Source organism: Diaphorina citri, unplaced genomic scaffold (genome assembly GCF_000475195.1).
Source record: "Diaphorina citri unplaced genomic scaffold, Diaci psyllid genome assembly version 1.1 scaffold11, whole genome shotgun sequence".
NCBI lineage: Eukaryota > Metazoa > Arthropoda > Insecta > Hemiptera > Psyllidae > Diaphorina > Diaphorina citri.
In genome coordinates this window covers 113366-135069 of record NW_007377450.1, presented here as the reverse complement: position 1 = coordinate 135069, position 21704 = coordinate 113366, and the positions used below count along the sequence as shown (strand labels likewise).

Below are 21704 nucleotides of genomic sequence, written 5' to 3'. Positions count from 1 at the left end.
ATCCCACGAGATTAATCAGTTTTAATCAAATTGGGGGTATTTAATCAGTTTTCTCACCTAGAAATTGGATATAGATTTAGTTTTCTCACCTAGAAATGGGTTTTAGATTTAGTTTTCTTACCTAGAAATGGATTTTAGAGTTAGTTGTCTTTGTCTTATCTACAAATGGGTTTTAAAGTCAGTTTTCTCACCTAGAAATTGGGGCAGCTCCGACGTCCGAGGACGCTTCTCGGTAGAAATCATTCTTGCCTTTCACCGGTAGAGGATGACCTTCTGAGTTGAACACCCATTGGTCTAGAGGTAGCAGGGAATCATCACTGAACAGTAGGTACAAATACTGTGGAAGAGAGAGTAATATTAAGTTAGATACTTAGTCCAGTAGTTTTAAATAAAAAATGGATGCGGCAAACGTACACATACATACATATCCCAAGTCGTTCTGTTTGGTGGAACAGGTCGACTATTCACAAAAACTCTCCACCAAGTTCTATCATTAAATTTTTGTTGATTTTCAATGAGACTGGGATTTTGATTTCTTTGGGTGATATTTTTAAAACATAAGGCCCATAAGAGACCTATACATATTGGCTGCCTTAGCAAAAAGTTGGATACTGTAGGGGGTAGTACACAAACTGTGCTTGTAGTTTAGTGTATTTTATATTTAGTATTTAGACATCAGTTAGATCGAGATTTACCACCGTGGATTGTCTCAGGATTGAGTTCAATCCAAGGTTGACCTGGGTATTAAGTATGGGGAAATCCTCGTTTCATCTCAATACAGAGTTGGTAAACCCCAGCCTTGGAAGAATTTTTTCAAGATTTAAGATTTTAACAAATCAACGGGCAGTGCCCAATAAATCAACTGGTGAAAGTTAAAGTGAAGGAGACTGACAGACGAGGTAAATGTGAAATCATAGGGTTCAAATTTAAAACTGCTCGTTCATGCGTTCATGCCATTAATCAAGAAAAGACATTTGTGACAAGTATTAATGCTTGAGCTTAACACATTTAATAATCATCTGTTTTCCCCTTAGGAGAAGATTTATAGTCAACATATTTCAAATTTCATTTTTTTTTTTCAAAATAATAATTAACTTTTTTTAATAAGACAGAACATAATGACAATAACAAAGAAAGAACTGAGGGAGGGGAAAAATATGGAATTAAGAAAATCAATTCCCATTTTCACTTACCTTAAGGGTTTCTGCCAGGAAGAAACTCTGCTGTACATCATCCTGCTGAGGGTTTTCCTGGTAAACATTCTTGATGCCCGTGTATCCGTACTCTGTCCTGCAATGCTTCTCTAACGCCTGCAATATACAACACAATGTTATTAACTCCCAAGGGAAGGGATAGGAAAAGGAATTTTTAATTGTGTTAAGCATACTTAAATGCTTGTCCCAAATATCGTTCCCCAATTGTTACACCTAAATTTTATGATTTGACTTGGACTCGAACCACCGACCTCCAGATCCAAAATCTAACGCGTTAACCACTGCACCACTCAGGTTGGTAGAGATACGATAGTTTCAGCTGATATAATTATAACATTAACATAAGGTTATTAAATAGAATAGTTTTGGCTGATAATTATACTTCTGATTATCTCAGATTTAATTTGATAAAATTTACAAATTAACTGATTATGTATTTTCATTTAGAAGTCAGATTTTTTCCCTCCAATATACAATACTTTAAGAACAAAAAAAAAAAACAAACAAATTACAAACAAACAGAGATCTCAAGTTAAGTAAAACCATGTAAAAAGATTCAAAGTCCGAAGTTAGGAACCCGATACCCGTGTATCCGTATTCTGTCCCGCAATGCTTTTCTAACGCCTGAAATATACAAACACAAGTATGTTTATCATGGACAAAAACCAATATCTGTTCCTTTGGATAGTGGAATTTTAAACCTCAATTTGGTATTATTATTATTTTTTTTTTGTCTCCTAACAATTCATTTTTTCGCAGAACTGTTTCTCTCTAAATAGTTTCTTTTGATACTATCATACATCATGACTAGGAAAGTTACATTTGATTATCTTTCAAAATCATCATTACACGGAAAGCAAAGAAAGCACGACCATCTAGGATATTTTCCAATGAGATCAACTCCAACAAACCAATATTTTTCAATAACAATGTTAAATTTCAATATCTATTTTTTCTCGAGCACTCAGACATTACACTTGCCTAGAGATGTGTAAACTTGTAAACCATTTTCCCCACAACACTCACCGTGTTCCTCTAATAATGAAATAATTCGAGGAAGCAAAATAATTACGGTATAACGAGTTCCCCCTGTGTGATTCATCATGTTCAAATACGACTGTAAATCCCACTCGGGATCATCTGCCTCCATAGCTCAGTGGTTAGAGCACTGGTCTTGTAAACCAGGGGTCGGGAGTTCGATCCTCCCTGGGGGCTTCCTCAAGGTGGAAATTTTTTGACCCCAAAGAAGATTTTGTAAAAGGAGAGAGAACGGCCATTTTTCAATTTTATCAAGGAGAGATTATGATGTCATGTGATTCAAGTTATTTTGATTGCACCGACAACTGTTTTACTTACAAAATTAATGTCCTTGGTAGTGGTCGTTTAGTATATTTTTGTTCAAATAGAAAAAAAAACAAGATTTAGGTATGTATCAGTGATTAATAGACCTATTATTACCTGTATTATTTACTAATATTTCATTATTTTTGCAGGACTGGATTCTTTCTACTTATAGTAGGAAGGAATAAGGAAGGATTTTGTCCTTTTTTTTTACTTTTTTGTTTGATTTTGCTAGCTTACAAACTATGAAATCATAAGGATTTTATTAGGCAGCAGCGAGTAATTGGACAAAAAATGAAATAGTAAAAATGATTGACAAATCCCTCCAAAAAAATCTCATCACTTTTCTCTCAAGCCAATTTCATTGACTCTTTTAAAATTGCTAGTAAGATCAACAGAAACATATGTAAATCCGAAAATATAGAAACATATGTAAATCCGAAAATATTGAAACACATGTGAATCCGAAAATATTGGGTGCAATATTAGGAGGTCGACATGCATAAATCCCCCGCTGTCATTGCTCAGAATTGTACCCTAAAGTTCTGCTGGCAAGGTAGAGAAGCAGCCCGTAGAAAGACCAGCCTCAAGGGTGATGATGACACCTTGAAACCTACTCGATCAAAGGTAAGTTCAAACTAATAGATAGAAACATTAGAAACAGTCGGTGACATTAGAACAAAGTCAGTTTACAATTTATCTGATCTGTCCAAATTAAAGTGTCTTGAAAATTGGGAAATCCTACACTTGAAGCTTGTGTAACTACAACACCATACCCTTCTGGGATGGGCGTCAGTAAACAATACAATCACCATGTTCGTGTTTCAGCTGTTCAAATATCTCAATTCAAAATCGTTCAATTCGAGCAAAGCCAAGCTGAATCGACCTGACAAAAGCAAACATGAAGACATGAAGCGTCAGTTCGTGGACACTAAAGAACATCTGGATTTCACTCGGTTCTGTGATACGCTGAAACTCAAAACACCATGCCCATTATCTAGGGACGCCAAAGCAATGCTGTTGGGAAGACCACAGGAACCTGATGAGAACAAGGTGAAATCTATCATGAGGAAATATCTGGGAGAGTCGGAAATCACCAAGAATATACCGCTCCCAGCGAGGAGGAGCTTAGTCTCCGAGTTGCACAAACCTGATCAACTCTCACAGAGTTCTCCATGCAGGGGACTAGGTTACAACAGCGGTGAGTCAAGCAATCAAACAGACTGGCGGCATTCATCCCGGGTGAACGAATTGAAAACGCGACTTGAAAGATTATATGTAGAACTGGAAATAATAATAGAACACCCAGTAAATACAGGATGAATTATATAATATAACATTGAGTACATACAGGATGGACTATGTCAATGAAGGGGAGATGGATGGGGCCCGAGTCAGAGAGATGTCTGTACAAAATCACGATACGCTTGTTATAACGAAACTATCTTTGGTACAATTCAACTGTGAAGCAAAACAAGACGAGAAATGAAATTGATATGAGTTCACAAGGAAATGGCTAATTTGGTACAGATGTGTTTTCTTTGGAAAGGGATGGATCGACATTTAAAAGCTTTAGTATCTACATATCTTGCCTAAAGTCACTTTTGTATAACAAATTTTTCATCATTTTTGAAGGTTCTTTTTGTATGCTACCTAACCCCCGTTCTTTTTATACGATTCTATAATATTTTCCCCTATCGCCAATCGCCACTAGAAATATGTTAAAATGACGGTTCTTTTTGCATGCTACCTAACTTTATTATAACCCCAAATAGTAGCGCATGTTTGATTTTTTGAAGAGTAGTTCAAAAATCCAATTTATTCCAAAAATATAAAATTCTGAAACTAAAGTGTACTATGGTTGCGTATATTTTCCTCCTATAAAAAATAGACACAGAATAACTGTGAATTCATACCTATATGTGTGGCAGTCTGAATGTAGGCCTCGTGACAAGTGTTGGTGATGCCCTTAGCCACATCCATGTACTTGTTGAACAGTTCTGAGTTGGGACGGGTGTGAGCTGCCAAACCGAACATGCCCCCTGAGAAACAACCCAGGTGATCCATCTTATGCTCCAACCTGGAATAGAATAGAATGGAATTATTCAATTAATAATATTCAAACAATAGTAGAATAGAATAGAATTGAATTATTCAATTAATAATATTCAAATAATAGTAGAATAGAATAGAATTGAATTATTCAATTATTAATATTCAAAGAATAGTAGAATAGAATAGAATTGAATTATTCAATTAATAATATTCAAAGAATAGTAGAATAGAATAGAATAGAATTGAATTGAATGAAATCAGCAACCAATAAATCAAGGTCGAATTTTAACAACTTTAATCCAGTTGAATTGAATTATGGGACCCTAAGGGACTCACGAATAGAATAGAATGGAATTAGGTACATTAATATTTTAAGAATTGAATTAGAACCAAATATTTTAAATAATGAATTTAAACTGACAGCATTCAAAGAATTTAATGTGGATAGTTCAATAAATAAATGACTCTAATTATTTTACATTTCTATGTATTTTTTTAAATTAATTATTAAACTACTGATTTATTATACACATTACAAATAAACCTAATTATCTGGGGGTCTAAGAATAAATAATTTTCATTATTACCTCTATGTACTTATTTAAGCTAGGTTAAGTTCAGATATTTAATTTATACAGGGCAGAATAATTTATTAAATTAAGTACCTAATGTACACCTACAATGCGTGCGAGTGTGATAGTAGACAAAATCCTATAATAATAAAATCTAAAAATGGCTTCTAGATAAATGGTAAATCTAAAGTAAACTACACAAGGCCCATAAAAGTAGGCAAGGGGAGGGGTATTACCAGAAAGTGAGGAAAAATTTGGCAATGTGCATGATGTATAGCTCCATCATGCTTGAACACAAAGAGAGAACAAGAAAAATATTATACAGGGTGATCATAAAGTCTCCACCAGGCCTGTTTTTCCCTTCAAAATTGATACCCCTAAAAATCTTAAAATTGAAAAGGAATGGGGATTTTCTGCTTTTTCTACAATAATGTGATTTAGTTTATGAGACACCCAGGCCTGAGTAGGATTTTATTACTAAAGACACCCTGTATGAAAAAATTAAATGTAAATAAATGATTAAAAATATTATACTTTTTACAATAATGTCGAATTGTCAATTAAATATAATATTTATATCGAAAAAAGGGGAGAAAATTTTTCTGAGTGTTTCAAGAATGTGCAGTAAGTTTTCTTTCAAGTTTAGTAGAGTAAAAAAAAAAAAAAAAAAAAAAAAAAAAAAAAAAAAAAGCAAATCATGGACACAGATAATCGAATCATGGACACAAATAATCGACTCATGGACACAAAAAGTCGAATCATGGACACAGATAATCGGATCATGAACACAGATAATCAACGCTTACGACGCAAATCATGGACACAGATAATCGAATCACGGACACAAATAATCGACTCATGGACACAAAAAGTCGAATCATGGACACAGATAATCGGATCATGAACACAGATAATCAACGCTTACGAAGAAAATTCATCCTCGACAAATACTTGAACACGGGCAGAAAATATTCAGCAGATGTGCTCGAAGACAAGAACGCGTATAAACCCATGGAACATGAGACATTTAGAAGAGAAAATTACAGATTTACGGACACAACGAGAGAAACCAGACAGGATCGAATGAGACAAGAGCATCAGAGACAGGAATGTCGAACAAGCCGTGTGTTGAGACCAGTGCAGAAGAAGAGTACCCACGAGACAGCATACTCTGAAGAAGTGGTTACGAGTATCAACAACTACGAGTCTGGAATAACTGATAACGAGGCCAAGTTTGAGAGTTTAAGAACCGACGGAATGACCACCGGACAGGGGGAGTCGTTTATATCCGCCAAGTCAACACTGCCTTCTAACAACACTAGCACAGGAACGGATACTGTTGACGGAACTAAGGAATCCTTGGCAACATCAGGTGATGCCAGTGGGCGAAGACATGGCGATAGTGAAGAATTCTTCGATTGTCCCTCAATCTTGGAGGAGAACACTTCGAGACGCACATCAGGTACTATTATTACACAGTAATATTATGAACATTTGTAACACTTGTTTAGATAAAATTTTGAAGGCAATGTATGAATAAAAATTTCTTTTTTGGAAAAGTCAGGATTCAGCATACCTATTCATAATGTATTTCCAACTTATTCATAATTCAAACTTAACAAAAGAACGAATCGGAAATTTCATGGAAACATTCACAGACATGGAAAAATGTCCACTACTATATTCCCCTCTTTCTTACCGATTTAGGGCTATTCTCGCTATTTCTATAACTACCTACATTAATAATATTTTTTCAGAAAAGATGTACACACACAAACGCTCTAAAGCGAGAACCATCCAAAGTAAAGACATTGAACTGAAGTACATTGACGAAGACACATTGAGCGTGAAATCCAGCCACACTCTGCTAGTAATGAAGAAACATAATGATGAAGTAAGGGCAAAGACAAATGGTAAAAGTGTAAGAGGAAAGAAAAAGGCGAAAGGGCAAACTGATGAATTGTCTCGTTATGAAGGAGAGAAAACTAAAACACATTTGAGTGTCAAAGGCAAGAAAACAAATGACAAGAAAAGAAAATCGAAAATTGGCGCGAAAAGTAAAACAAAACCAAGAGGAAGTCAAGATAAAAATGCAGTATGCAGACATAGACAAAATGGTACGGGACGAAAGGAAAAGAAGAAAAATGCTGACGACATTTCGGAAATAAGGGAAATGAAAGATCATATAAGCTCTAGTACTACTGACACAATACAAACCGAAACGTCGAAATCAAACGTAAAAAATAATGGTAAACAATTAAAAGACACAAAAACACAAACTGAAAAGGACAGGGAAGATATTCAACTGAAGAAAACCAAAAGACATTCCAAACGTGATGCTGATACTTTACAAAATGAATGTGGTGTACAAACGTTGCGTTCAAAAACGTCAACTGCTCTTTTGGAAAGGAAAAACAAAAATGAAAGAATCGAACCTAAGAAAACAAGATCCATAGAAATACAAGCGTGTATGAACAAGCCAAAAAACAGCAATGAAGATAGCACCGAAGAAAACAAAGAGACATTCAACAACATATACCTTCAAAAAGAACTATCAGAAAAGAGCAATTACAAAATCATTGTCGAAACTATAAGCGTAAAAGATTTAACAGAGAGTGAAGAAGGAAAGTCCCATGATAAACATAAAATGAAGGGTAAAAGATTAAAAAATACCAAGAGAAGGTCCAATCAGCCTTGTTGGTCGAAACGAAACAAAAGGATTGGGAAAATATCAAGTCCTATCAAAGTGAAGAAGGTCAAATGTTCTTCCGACAGCAGCTGGAGTGACTGTTCCAAGGTGACAGATGAAAGATTTCTCTGTACCAAATGCCAAGACGATGCCTCAGACAACCAGGACAGTATGAAATCCATCGACATAAACACAAACCCACTGACACTGATCAAACAGTGTTGTAGTTGTTCTAGCTGCGACTGTTCTGACGTTCACATCACTGCTAACGTGTGTGAGTCTAGTACGATGAACATCCACATTCCTATGTTGCAAAACGAAACATTTCCACATAAGGTAGCCGAGTTTGAAGGAGCAAGTGACTCCAATGGGGAAAGTGAAGACGAATCCCAACAAACTGATGCAAGCAATGCTGGAGATGGAATCAGGCGAGGTTCCAATGAAAGGAATGGCTCTGACGGAGATAACATCTCAGATAGAGCACTGGATGGTGCAAAGGAAGGGGTTATGTTTACTTTCTCTAGCTCCAGTATAAATCGTACAGGGGAAGATGGGGATCGGTTGGACGAAGGAAGCAAATGCAGGTCAGAGAAAAGTATTAAAAGTAAAAGTAGACTGTGGAATAATTACGATGCTGATTATCTGCAACAGGTGGGATCGAAAAAGTGGTACCACTTCTGTTTTAAACCTTGAATTAAATTGGCGTTATCTAAATAAATACGTAAAACACAAGGAGGTATTACGAACGACTTTAGCCAGCCTAGTTAACTTCGAGGGCGTGTCTGCCTTGTAACTGCTAAGGCGCGGGTTCTATTCCCGCTTGGGGCGAACTTTATCCCAAAGAGATAAGGTTCGTTCTCGTACCAACTGGCTTTTTCCTATCCTGTCCTCCTCTCTTTTGATTGGAGGACCTCCGTTGTTACAGTTTCCTCTATCACACCTTTTGAGTCCGTCCTTCCTTTATTATTACAATAGTAATAAAAAGGTATAAAGGACGGACTATTGTTTATTTTAGGCTGAAAGGTCAACCAAGTTCCAACCAGGGGGGTAGTCCAGAAACGAATTTCCACTCTACACTCCTAGTGGATGATACAACGTTTTTCCTGCACGTGGATTGAGAGATTAGGAGTAGTTCGTGGGTCAGACCACAAGTTTAACCTTCAACCACGAAACCACGTTGATATCTTTTTTTTGCATCGTCTGCGAATTTGGGTACGTAAAACGTTACTTTACCAGTATGACACCAATGTTGATTTAAGTTATTTTCATTTAGGTGGTAAAGTTTTTGTTCACTTGTTCAATATAAACTTTAAGGGTTCACAATCGTATGTTGGAAATTTTCGTAAACTGTCCCAGATTTCCAACACGTTTACATTTAGAAAACATTGTCGGATTATAATGTTGGACCACAATTTCCAATATGAGTGTGTAGAGTCTACAGTTGGGCAACGGAAATAACCTATCTATATAAATAAAATTGTAGATTTGTCTGTACATTGCTTAGAATCGTGAAATTTTTAGTTATTCTTACTCCTTATGCATCCCGAATTTGGGCAATATCTGTTCTTTCAATCTTTCAACACAATATGTAGCGCTGAGTGTGTACGATGTACATTAGAGAGCTAATTTCAATAGGTTATGTAAAACAAACAAGCTAGCAGCTTGCCCCCTATACCATTTGCTAATTTCAATAGCATGGTAAACAGAGATTGTTTATTCAAATAAAAAAGATTACCGGGCTATGATGAGGTGATTAAGATTTTACGATCCATTCAATAAGGGGTTTAACGGGTTATTTATTAGGTTTCTATGACCGCAGGTTGTTTACAGATGGGCAGTCAAGTTGCTAATATGCTCGTCCAAGTACCCAAGTACATTGTCTGTATTGATTTAATGTGAAGTACTCATTGTGATCTTGGCTTGAAGCAAATATGTGGGGAGTTGATTTAGATCTGCCCCCGAGGTTTGGGGAAGAGGCTAAGCTCTAAAGTCTAAACTGTTGTCGCTAATGATTCTTAAGCAGCGCGCAGACTGATCATACACTTCCAACACTTCAGACATTTCCGACAAATTTTGTATTTTGCTTCCTATGTTAAGTAATGGTAGTATGTCGGAAGTGTTGGAAATGTCTGATACGGATAGGTGTGCGGACTACCATTACTTAACATAGGATTAGGAAGCAAAATACAAAATTTGTCGGAAATTCTGAAGTGTTGGAAGTGTATGATCAGTCTGCGCGCTGCTTTAATCAACTCTCACCATTATTTTCTGAGGTGAAACAACTCCACGTGAGTGTCCTGATAGTGTTTCCATTTTGGTGAACGCCGGTAAACCCTCTTAATCACGGTTGTATTTTACTTGGTGCGCAAGCCTTTCCCACGGTTTAGTACAGGCGCAATCACACCGCCAGAGGGAAACGAGCCTCATCAGAAGAGGGGAAATTTTAAAAAGGGAAATACAACTCATTTTAGCCTAAATTCCCCGAGGAGCTCAGAACGCGTTTCGTGGAACTCATCAGTTTGCGCCAGGCCGCGGGTTCGATTCCCGCCCAGGGCGGATTTTATCCTGAACGGATAATGTTCGTTCTCGGTACGGCTGACTTTCTCTTATCCCGTCTTCCTTCTCTCTTCGATTTCGGAAAGATAAGACCTTAGCAGTTATAGTTCCCTCTGTCCTCTTAAAAAAATCTCAGGTGCTGGATAATTCGGACTTTTGGAAATTTTAGGAAAGTTGCAGGCGAAGTTGTATCACAACCACTGGGTCACAGGGACGGAACTTTTGACTCCCTATACCATGCTCAAATTTGAGACCACGCCTGATCAGGCACAAATAGCGGTGATAGCAAGTATTGCATGACCTTAGTCCATTTGTTACAAGCGACCACAATACTCGGCTCAAACTAATCAAAACCTATCGTTCACGATTGGTGTGCGTTCAGACGACTTGATCTTCTGGTTACCAGGAGACCTTGACCAAGAAACCGAAACCAATAAATGTTAGTCCGCGATTTCTTGTATAACTTGGCCAATTTTGATAATGTACTGCTGATGTGACTGAGGGAAATTTGGCTCTTGCCGCGGGAAAAAAAAAAAACACTTTGCACTTTAAAAAGCACCTTTCATTCTTTAATGTTTGTGCAAAAAAGTAGACACAATTTGATTTAAGAAACTACATGGTGCATTAGTGTTCGTTCAGGTTCAAAAACGGGTCAAACTTTGCAGATAACTCATCAAACAGGGGCCGCACGCACCCCATCGCTCAAGTAACATCGAATGCTGAGGGGAACTTTAGTGTCACAAATGAGTAGTGGAACTTCAAGTCCCCAATAGTCTGAACACACATCCCAGGCTCTCAAGCTCAAAGTCTTTCCACCATAGTCATAGAGACTATCGTACTTTCCTATCAACAATTAGGTACTTGAGGTACTTCTACAATGGAGCAGTTGCAAATGGGTAAAAATTATAAATAAATGGTCCATTCCTATGTAAAAAGTTGGGAAAAATCCAAATCTGAGGTCAAAACTCCGAGAAAATAACTGTAAAAGGTCGAAAATTCAATTTTTATTTTCCGTTCTAATGTAAGATTTCAAATATGTGTGACGTCAGACTTTACGCAGTTGTTTTTTTCGTCCGTTAGGTAGCGCCACTATGCAAGCGCGCTAGCGGAGGAGCAGAAAGCAGAAAGAACTGCGCACAAACACATTAATGCGTTGCCTGCGAGGGAGCTTTGCTCGACACATTTGATGTGACGTCATCGCCTACGGGAGCGTATGCCGTGACGTCAAAGTTCACGATTTACCGGTATTTTTAAATCGATTTATCTCGGGATCTAGAAGTCGTAGAAGAAAAAGAAAAATTCCGTTGGTCCTCATTTTTCCTGCTCTATAACTTTGAAACATCACCCATGTAAGCGCAACTGATCAATTAGATACTTGAGGTACTTCTACCTTGGCACTAGGTACTCCACATCGAGAGATACCACTTTTATCTTTTCTATCATTACTGGCTTGTTGCCCTTTAATATCGAGTACTTTGCGGAGTGGCTCGAAGATCCTATCCGGAATTATGGTTGTAGAAATCCTCAGGTAGAAAACTAACCAGGTGAAAAAAATCGCCCAGATTTGAATCTTGAAACCGTGTTGTTGTTACCTGTAAATAATCGCGATGAAAAACCTCCTCACCTGAAAAGCAACATCTACAATCTACATCGAGGTACATTGATACTCTCAGTCTTTTTTACTTTCCTTATCCTATAGAATATTACTTTCCTTATCCTATAGGATAAGGAAAGTAATGTAATCGGGTCAAATTTTCGATGGTCAGTTGTTTTTAGTGTCAGAACATATTTTTTCTTCATGAAGAAGTTTGTTAGGGAACTGTAACAGCTAAGGTCTTATCGTCCCTAAAGCGAAGATAGAAGGAAGACAGGATATGAAAATGGCCGTTTCGAGAATGAACTTTATCCGTTGAGGATAAAATCTGCCCAGGGCGGGACTCGAACCCGCGGCCTAGCGCTTACAAGGCAGACGCTAATTTTTTTTGCCTCATATGGGTTCCAGTTGACATTTATCGACTCCTATCGACTGTAATGTAGCCACACTTGAACAGACTCCCCGGTATAGAGGAGCACCTAAGCTAACACTAGAGCTACGTATACACCAGAGGGAGTGCCCTTGTAGCTATGTACTTCTGTGGCCAGGTAAATTACATACAGGGAGGGTACCTAATATTTTTATTACTAAACTAAAACAAACTTAGTTTTTAATTACGAGTACTCGTATTTAGTATTTATATTTTTACTTTTTTCTTTTAGGTAGGCCAGCCTAGTTAGCTTAGTTGGTAGTGCGTCTGCCTTGTAAGCGCTAGGCCGCGGGTTCAATTCCCGCCCGGGGGCGGATTTCGAACGACACAAAATGTCCTTGTAGGTAATGTAATTTGACGAGTGTTCCCTCTTCCTACTACACACGACACGATTTTTTTTCCCCGAACGACACAAAATGTCCTTGTAGGCAATGCAATGTAAATGAGAGGGTTCCCACTTACACAAGACACGATTTTTTTCCCCCCCGAACAAGTGAGAACGGACCTTAAAGGTTCGTGACCTCTTCTGACTATCCTTCACATCCTGTGATCCAAGTCATAAAAATCAGATCACTCGATGCAAAGCAATTCAGTGCAATCATCACCGAGATCACACCAGGCTCAGAATCACGTCTGAGCCTTGAACCGCCGCTATACTGTCTGATTCTAGTCTACTTGATTTGTGAACCTCATAAAACCCACAGATTGACACCTCGGTCTACTGCTTCTTCTTGGAAATTGTTTATTCAAACTGCTGGCAATCAAAAGACAACATAAGACCGCAGATCTGGCCCTTTAGAAAAACCTTATGGAAAATATTATGCCAGCCACTCGCGCTCAGACCATCTGAATGTGAGTGGTATGAGGCACAATACAGCCCTTTACATGTGAAAGGTACAATTATATCAGGTATGATCAACCTACGATCTGCCAATTTGGGGAGCTCCTGCAGGAGAGATAGGGGTGGTTGGAAGAGGATAATTTTGGATGGTTCTTTTCTGCTTAATTCTGTCCAAATGTCTACTGTCAGTCAAGGCACTCGTACCCAATTCGATAAAACTGACTTTTACCTCTGTGCTAGACAAGACCACAGACTAATGTTCGAGCTTAAACACAGATCTATGAATAAATAATGCTATGCATGCAAATATGGCAAAGCATTACGATGTACATGAGTAAAAATAGTAAGTACTACTTTGGACTTGAAGTTTACGGTTGTGCTATGGTGAGTCACCGTTTTAATGTCCATATAATGGAGAAGTTCATGACACTCTAGCCTAGACGTCTCCTAGCCCCTTGTGTGTCTAGTCGCACCTAGCCCATAACTACTTTGTGTGTCTAGTCACCCAAAAAAAAAAAAAAAAAAAAAAAAAAAAAATCTATTAGGTATCAGAGCAAACAAGTTGGGTTAAGCTTATGCAAATCTCTACAAAGTTTTCCACGATTGTGCATTAGGTTTGTTCGTTTCATCATGAATCATAACTCTCGTATTTATGAACAAGAGTGATCGTTCTTAGATCAGTCTCAAGTCAAAATTGACCAATCAAATGCCTTGAGACTATGCTTAGCACGAACTTGAGAGCCAGTATTTTGTTCATAAATATGGGTGTAACTCTCGAAGGGTTTGTACGATTTTGCTGAGATTTCGGCAAACATGTTTAGCACATAAAGGGAATTTTGTCAGTGAATTTTGGGTGTGATTTATTATAGGGGGGAAAGTACGGACTTTTTTCGTACCACAGAGTGACCAGACCAGAATGAACCGAGTACTTGACACACACCCTGTAAGTTACAATGTCCCCTTCTGTGTCTATATTGCTCTCACACTGAGATTACCATTATGATTTCATGTGTTGTATGGAGGTATCTATCGATTTGCATGAACCCTGGGATCTAGGTAGGTGCAACACACACATAAACCTCGGAACATAATTATCTAGCTAAATGTATGTAAAAACACCTACTATGTACTAGGTAGGTACGTATATCCCAACAGTATCTGAAACACCTACTAGCAGTTAGGTATAACTATTCCTAGTGCTAAATACAGTATGTCAAAGAAGTCCTGTGTGGTACCCCTAACGGCTAGGAATATTTGAGGTCTGAATCAGACCTCAAGGTCTGAATCAGACCTCAAGGTCTGAATCAGACCTCAAATATTCCGTCTGATCGATCCGAAATCCTGGGATAAGAAAGGTCATATTATGGTCCATCTAGTGGTGGTATTGAAAACCAAAAATCTTCAGATAATTCAGATATACAGTGACCAGCCTAGTTGGCTGGTAGCGCGATTGCCTTGTAAGCGCTAGGCCGCGAGTTCGATTCCCGCCCGATGCGAATTTTATCCTGAACGGATAATGTTCGTTCTCGGTACGGCTGGCTTTCTCCTGTCCTGTCTTCCTTCTCTCTTCGATTTCGGGACGATAATACCTTGGCAGTTACAGTTCCCTCTATCACACCTCCTTAAAAAAGAAGTAAAAAAAAAGAAGATACACAGTGTGTCCCTTACCTTATCATAATATACAGTGTGTCCCTTATCTTATCATAATATACAGTGTGTCCCTTATCTTATCATAATATACAGTGTGTCCCTTACCTTATCGTCCAGGGTGAGAGACTCGGCCACCCACTTCTTCCCGTCCTCATACTCATCCGTGAGTCCCATTATATACAGGGTGTCCAAACCGTCTATGATTGTCATACCGAGTTCGGCCGACCCGAAGATACTGCCCGAGTGGCCTCGTCGGGAGAGAGGCTTGAGCTCGTTCTTACCCCACGCATACGTCACGTAGTTGTCCCACGCGTGCTTCATCATCTGTGGGACAGAGGAACAAGAAAGGGTTAATTCTGTGAAACTGTGCAGAAAATCATCTGTACGCTCCCAGCGAGGAGCTTAGTCCCCGAGTTGCACAAACCTGATCAACTCTCACAGAGTTCTCCATGCAGGGGACTAGATTACAACAGCGGTGAGTCAAGCAATCAAACAGACTGGCGGCATTCATCCCGGGTGAACGAATTGAAAACGCGACTTGAAAGATTATATCGGGAGGATGACAAACACAACACGTGTGATCCTTATAATCTGACAGACATACAAGCGCGCATGAGTAAACTGAAAAGAAAAACTGTATCACACGGCTACGATATAAATAAGGAGTTTAAACCTGGCGGATTCAAAATGAACAAATCTCATTTGGACTACAGGAGAGAGCAGGCTGTCTGTCAAAGTCGCAAAGTCAACCTGTCCAGTTTGGTAGATCGGTCGAAAGACGTCGACAAGACATACACATTCAAACAGATTGATTTGAAAAGCTACGACATGCAGAAGGAAGAATTCAAAGCTCGTCCGACCAAGTATAATGGATCCTTGGATAACTATATAAGCACAGAGCAAACAGTACCTTCGAGCCTCAAACGGACTTATCCCCTAGCCCCGTTGCAAGAAAATTTACAGAGCTACAAATTCAAAGCATTAGACTTCAACAGTATTTCTGGTGAAAATAGGAAATTCCCTGAGCCAAGATCAATTGTTGAAAGGGAAGGTAATCGAGCCAAAAGTATATCTGTCGTGCAGCCTCCGACACATTATGACAACAAATATTCTATAAAACTTCAAGAGGCACGTTTGAAGTAAGTTACCAATGTATATTATTATTTAAATCTACTAGGTTTTAAACAACTACTACAGTGTGGTGTTAGCAAGGTAGACTTTGAATCAGGGGGTTGCGGGTTCAAGTCACCCAATTTAGCTTATTGTATTGGAGGAAGGAAATTCATGCTTAAAGCAAATTCTATCTTCTTCGGATTCAAAATATCCACTCACCGTTTTCCTTTCGTTTCAGAATGCTCGATCGAAATGAAAGACTGGAAGAGAGCACCCAATACAACAATGTCTACACAAGAGCTCGATCCAACTGTGACGCAAACAAAGTCAACTTACCCGAGCAAATCATCCGTGATATCTGACGTCACAACTCTTCGAACTTTTTCATTAGGATGGCAATTAAATTTGATGGCAAGTTACTTTTTCCGAGTTTTGACCTCAAATTTGGATTTTTCACAACTTTTCACGTAGGAATCGACCTTTTATTAATGATATTTTCCCAATTGCAACTCCTCCATTCGCATTATCTTATCTTACCTGTACATAATCCCAGCCCCACTCCCTGTACTTGGGATCCTTGGTGACTCTCCACAGATAGAAGTAGGATTCGATCACTTCAGGACGAAGGATGTAGTATTTGTCTTGAGATCGGTAGGCTTTGGCCTCGAGAGTGTCTGTGAATTTGAACGACTCAGGACCTGTGGGGGAAGATATTTGTTTCATTACAAATTTTCATCAGTATATTTATGGTTTCTTCAAATTAAATTGATCCCAAGGGCAAGGCAATGCCTAAACCCTTGAAAAATGGAGTGTGCCTGAAGGCATGTGATGTGTTCCAATCCACTCGACCCCAACATTAATATGTACATAAGAATATATCCTTAAAAGTTACCAACTTATTAAGAATTTATCGTGTTAAGCTAAAGGCATGTCACAGTTCTAAAGCAATTGTCACAATTCCATACATTCCCGCCCGGGCTGGAGTTTATCCTGAACGGATAATGTTCGTTCTCGGAACGGCTGACTTTCTCCTATCCTGTCTTCCTTCTCTCTTCGATTTCGGGACGATAAGTCACATTAGAAAAATTTCTGTCTGTCTGGCATGTATCTCAAAATACCTCATTTCCTCTTCCAACTTTGGCTACACAACTACACACATTTATCTATCTACTAGCAAACTATCTATGTAGATTGTAGCTACTTTGAACATCTTGATGAATGACTCAGTCATGATGAAGGAAAGGAAAAAAAGGCAAATAACAAGATCAAGTAATATAATGAAATTTATTGCATGTCACTTTTCATTATACTCTCAATATTTCTTCCAATCCTTTAATTTAAATTTTGTTCCCTTATAAACTTGCCGCATTGCTCCAATTATTTTTCAATTTTATTGACATTTTTTTTTTTTTTTTTTACAACGAGAGAAAAAATACAACATATCACAATGTTTTGTGTATGTTTCAATAGTTAATTTTGTGATTTTTTTATTTTTTATTAGTTATTAGATGAAGTTGTATTTTAGTTCTTCGCAATTTTCATTTTACTTTCAATCCTGACGAGTACAACTACTATTTTCACTTACCTGTCCAATTTCATGTCAGAAAAGTACAGCAGTCCTTTCTTCTGCGATCTCCTCATAGTATGAGTCATTAGAGCTGCCATTGCGTCATCAAACAGCTTCAAACCTTCCGTGTCTTCCTTATTAGATTGAATCCAGGCCTTGAGCAGGTACTCGTAGAAACTGTCGCCTAGGGCACCCATGGAAATGTGACCTGGAGAGAATAAGAGAGGGTGGTCAACTTCAAAATAAAACCATGAATTAGTGAAGTGAATTCATGAAAAGGATTGAAAACTACTGACTCTTGTTTTTACAATTTTAATTTTTAATCGGGAAATCTGCGAAATCACCGATTTTCAAGCGACATTTTGGGCTTTTTATTTATTTATTTTATTTAAATTTATTCACAATAGTATTACATTTTGGGCTTTTAAAAATCTCGTGACACATCACGATACCCATCATACATATGCCTTAAGCACAATTTGTCAAGGACCTAGGAGTCTAGGTTTTTCTTGTCCTTGGGATCAATTTAATTATTGTATTGGCACTATTTAGTTTAGTTTTAGCTGTAAATAGAAGAAAATGATAACAAATAAAAATAATAATAATAATTAAAAAAAAAAAATAAAATAACAATAAAAGGCCGGTCAACCCCAAAAGCAGCACTTACTCTGTCCCCAATGTCCGGTTTTTGGGTTCAAATAGTTCGGATACAGGCCGTTAGGTTTCTCTATGCTAGAAATGACGGACCGGATCTTCTCCACTTTCTCCCGGTAAATCGGATTCCCAGTCACATCGGACAGGTAGACAAACTCCAGGTGTAGAGTACCGAGTTCAGATAGGATGGAGGCGCTACCACTGGCCCACGCGTAGTTCTTGCTGTCCTGTGGGAGAGAAGGGAGAAATAATGAGACCCTTTCTTGATTGTAATCATGTGCAAAATGCAATTATTGAGGGCGAACCAATTGCCAAAGGTAATCTCTATCAGTTAACTCTGAAATAATATTTCTTGTTTATACTGCTCGAATAGGACTGAAAAGTCCCTTTACTCCAGCAGTAGGCTACTACTGTTATTGTGGTCAAATTCTCAAAATAAATTTTGAAAGGTGTTATTCCAAGTCACTTCTGTGAATTTAAAACTTCAATATTTTGTGCCTGCAGATGTGAACCTCCTATTGCTTAAACTACCAGGTACAAAATGATTTGAGTTACCTGTAGAACTCAGAAAAGTAGATACTATGGGGGCCCCAATACCTAAACCTTTCGGGAATTCTGGAAGTTTTCGAAAAAGTTTCTTCAAAATCGGTGAAACGTGCCAAATACGTCGATTTAAAACTTACAAATCAAATCGGTGGTTCAATTATTATGATTACTACTCTGTTACTTACCCCTGTGTACACATTGATGAGTGCGTGTGGTATTCCGGTAGGGGTTTTAAACGCGGGGAGCATCTTGTCGGCAATATGCACTGCTTTATCCCTGTACATCGGATCTCCGGTGAACGAATACAGGGTGAGAATGGCGCCAATGAACCGGATTGTGGTCTCAAATACGGACAGCTCGATTTTCTGAAAACAGAGAAGAAAGAGACGTTAGTACATCATTTTCACTTCTAAAATTAGCTCTAAATACACAAAATCATCTGTGAATACAAACATTTAGCCCAGGTGTTATTTCTGGACGTCCAAAAGGTTTAAACCCTAATCCTTTCATCACCGTGAGATAAATAGGTACAATGCCATCTCACGGACAAGGAAAGTGAGTAAGAACTAACTTGCTTCATTAAAATTTTCTTTGTGGTAGGTAGTAGGTACTCCAATTTTATTTAGAAACATGTTGCAGAAACCCGGTCTGCAATTCTGCAACATGGCACAAAAGAGATTCACCAGAAACTCATTTCCCGAGAACCTGTAGTACCAATATTACCAGAGTACCTAATACTTACAGGTGGTACAACATATTCAATCTACCAGCGCATACAGGTGGTACAACCAATATTGCAAATCATGCCGATATGATCTAGACCGGAGCCGGTAAACCTAATTATTGTTTGTCATTTCGGAGAATCGAACTACTTCACCTGAGTAGAGAGAGCCGAGTGCTTGTTGTTTTAGAAACTGATTGAGATCTCCCTCCCATTGCGATCAACAAGATCTACAATTGAAGTTCAATTTATACTGATTGTACTTATACAGAGGGGATCAGGTTGTTTTGTTGGGTGGATCTAGACCGGAGCCGGTAAACCTAATTATTGTTTGTCATTTCGGAGAATCGAACTATTTCACCTGAGTAGAGAGAGCCGAGTGCTTGTTGTTTTAGAAACTGATTGAGATCTCCCATTGCGATCAACAAGATCTACAATTGAAGTTCAATTTATACGGATTGTACTTATACAGAGGGGATCAGGTTGTTTTGTTGGGTTGAAAGGTACACCCAGTTTTTAACCAAGGAGGTATTCTACGAACACGAACGACTTTAGCCAGCCTAGTTAACTTCGAGGGCGTGTCTGCCTTGTAACCGCTGCCTTGTAACCGCTTTTTCCTATCCTGTCCTCCTCTCTTTTGATTGGAGGACCTCCGTTGTTACAGTTTCCTCTATCACACCTTTTGAGTCCGTCCTTCCTTTATTATTACCTACAATAGTAATAAAAAGGTATAAGGGACGGACTATTGTTTATTTTAGGCTGAAAGGTCAACCAAGTTCCAACCAGGGGGGTAGTCCAGAAACGAATTTCCACTCTACACTCCGACTGGATGATACAACGTTTTTCCTGCACGTGGCTTGAGAGATTGGAAGTGCGGAGTAGTTCGTGGGTCAGACCACAAGTTTAACCTTCAACCACGAAACCACGTTGATATCTTTTTTTTGCATCGTCTGCGAATTTGGGCATCATCTGTGAAACAGAGGACCAAGGGTTAATTTCCTGCGTAGGTCTAAAATTATCGAGCCGCGAAATATAGGTATGTACCTAAATAGATAAGTGTCTTACTTGAACTCCATTTTTTTTTATCTATCGACCTATTTTCTTTATCTTTATCTACATATTTTCTTTATCCAGTTTTACCCTTTTTATACATTTTATGACGCTAGGTAGGTATTTTTCCATTTTCAGAAAACCGGGACATTGGCCTGAAACTGCAGAATTTTTTAATTCTCCTACAAAAAACGGGATGTCTGACACACCGAACTCCAAGGGATGAACTTGTGTAAAGGGTGTAAAAATCAAGAATGCAACTTCTCCAATCCAGATCCTCTTTATGTTAGAAAAAAGCAAAAGCCCTCTATGCTCTGTGTATAGTAAAATTGAGAAGAAACTATTGGTCCCTTGAGTTCTACATCTCCAGGTTCGCCTGTACCACTTTCATTTCAGGCAAAAATGTTCTCATGAAAAGTCGTGGCATAAAAATCCATTATCGCCTCGTGAGAATCTTAAGAAATCCTCTTTCTACAACATTACCGATCTAACGGTTTCCCCTATACTGCGGGCATGGACTATACCACTGAAATCAAATAAGTCATTTTACCCGTGAAATGATTGCTTTAGTTTATATTAAACTTGGGTGTGAATCAATAAAATCATAGAGACCTATGTTCAAGATAATACAGAGGGGGATGGGAAGACTCGTGGAGTTTACGAGAATGGGAAACTTTACTGTTTTCAAGAAGTTTGATAGAGGGAACTGTAACAACAGAGGTCTTTCGTCCCGAAATCGAAGATAGAACGAACCTTATCTGTTTAGGATAATGTTTCGCTCAGGACAGGAATCGCTCTGTTGATTCCCGTCTTACAAGGCAGGTAGATGTGCCACTGTCTAAGCTAACTAGACTGGCTCAAGAAAGCGAATTTGAAAATACGATTGAACCTAAATGTTGCTAGTTGCTTCCAATAAAACAGTCATCGTATGTAACCCACCTCACACAACAAATAACAGAGATGTAAGCTGCCCTGGCTTGAACGTTGTAAGCTAGAAAATCAAGTCTTCATTAGGAGCACGTTTTGTTCTATTTGCCTCGATGAAGATCGATATCTATACAAGTCTGCAAGACATAATACTTCGGATCACTAAGACCGAGTAAAGCAAGTT

The 21704-nt window shown here is 38.3% G+C and overlaps 2 protein-coding genes and 1 non-coding gene across 3 annotated transcripts; 2 read left to right on the top strand and 1 right to left on the bottom strand.

The window, feature by feature from the left end:
* Positions 1 to 165: 165 nt before the first annotated feature.
* LOC103506272 (mannosyl-oligosaccharide alpha-1,2-mannosidase IA-like) lies at positions 166 to 19959 on the bottom strand. The gene is made up of 9 exons (XM_026821251.1): positions 19905 to 19959; positions 19008 to 19192; positions 18290 to 18503; positions 17641 to 17830; positions 4472 to 4635; positions 3509 to 3594; positions 1758 to 1838; positions 1194 to 1310; positions 166 to 337 (listed from the first exon to the last, which is right to left on the bottom strand). Exons 1-9 carry the CDS (start codon positions 19957 to 19959, stop codon positions 188 to 190), a joined length of 1242 nt encoding a protein of 413 aa, XP_026677052.1. The 3' UTR covers positions 166 to 187.
* On the top strand, positions 2357 to 2429 carry Trnat-ugu. The gene has a single exon. It is a non-coding gene; the product is annotated as a tRNA-Thr (tRNA).
* Positions 5984 to 8593, top strand: LOC103506125 (serine-rich adhesin for platelets-like). Its single transcript, XM_008470511.2, has 2 exons — positions 5984 to 6644; positions 6940 to 8593. Exons 1-2 carry the CDS (start codon positions 5999 to 6001, stop codon positions 8562 to 8564), a joined length of 2271 nt encoding a protein of 756 aa, XP_008468733.2. The 5' UTR covers positions 5984 to 5998; the 3' UTR covers positions 8565 to 8593.
* Positions 19960 to 21704: the final 1745 nt, after the last annotated feature.

What these genes read in the sequence shown, in the direction of transcription:
- LOC103506272 (XM_026821251.1), bottom strand. Translation starts at nt 19,959, where the DNA reads ATGGGAGATCTCAATCAGTTTCTAAAACAACAAGCACTCGGCTCTCTC. An exon ending in AACCGGACATTGGGGACAGA is followed by an intron (nt 17,831 to 18,289) that starts GTAAGTGCTGCT and finishes TATTCTCTCCAG; the next exon opens with GTCACATTTCCATGGGTGCC. An exon ending in TCAGCGTATCACAGAACCGA is followed by an intron (nt 1,839 to 3,508) that starts GTGAAATCCAGA and finishes TGTATATTTCAG; the next exon opens with GCGTTAGAAAAGCATTGCGG.
- LOC103506125 (XM_008470511.2), top strand. Translation starts at nt 5,999, where the DNA reads ATGGACACAGATAATCGAATCACGGACACAAATAATCGACTCATGGAC. An exon ending in CACTTCGAGACGCACATCAG is followed by an intron (nt 6,645 to 6,939) that starts GTACTATTATTA and finishes ATATTTTTTCAG; the next exon opens with AAAAGATGTACACACACAAA.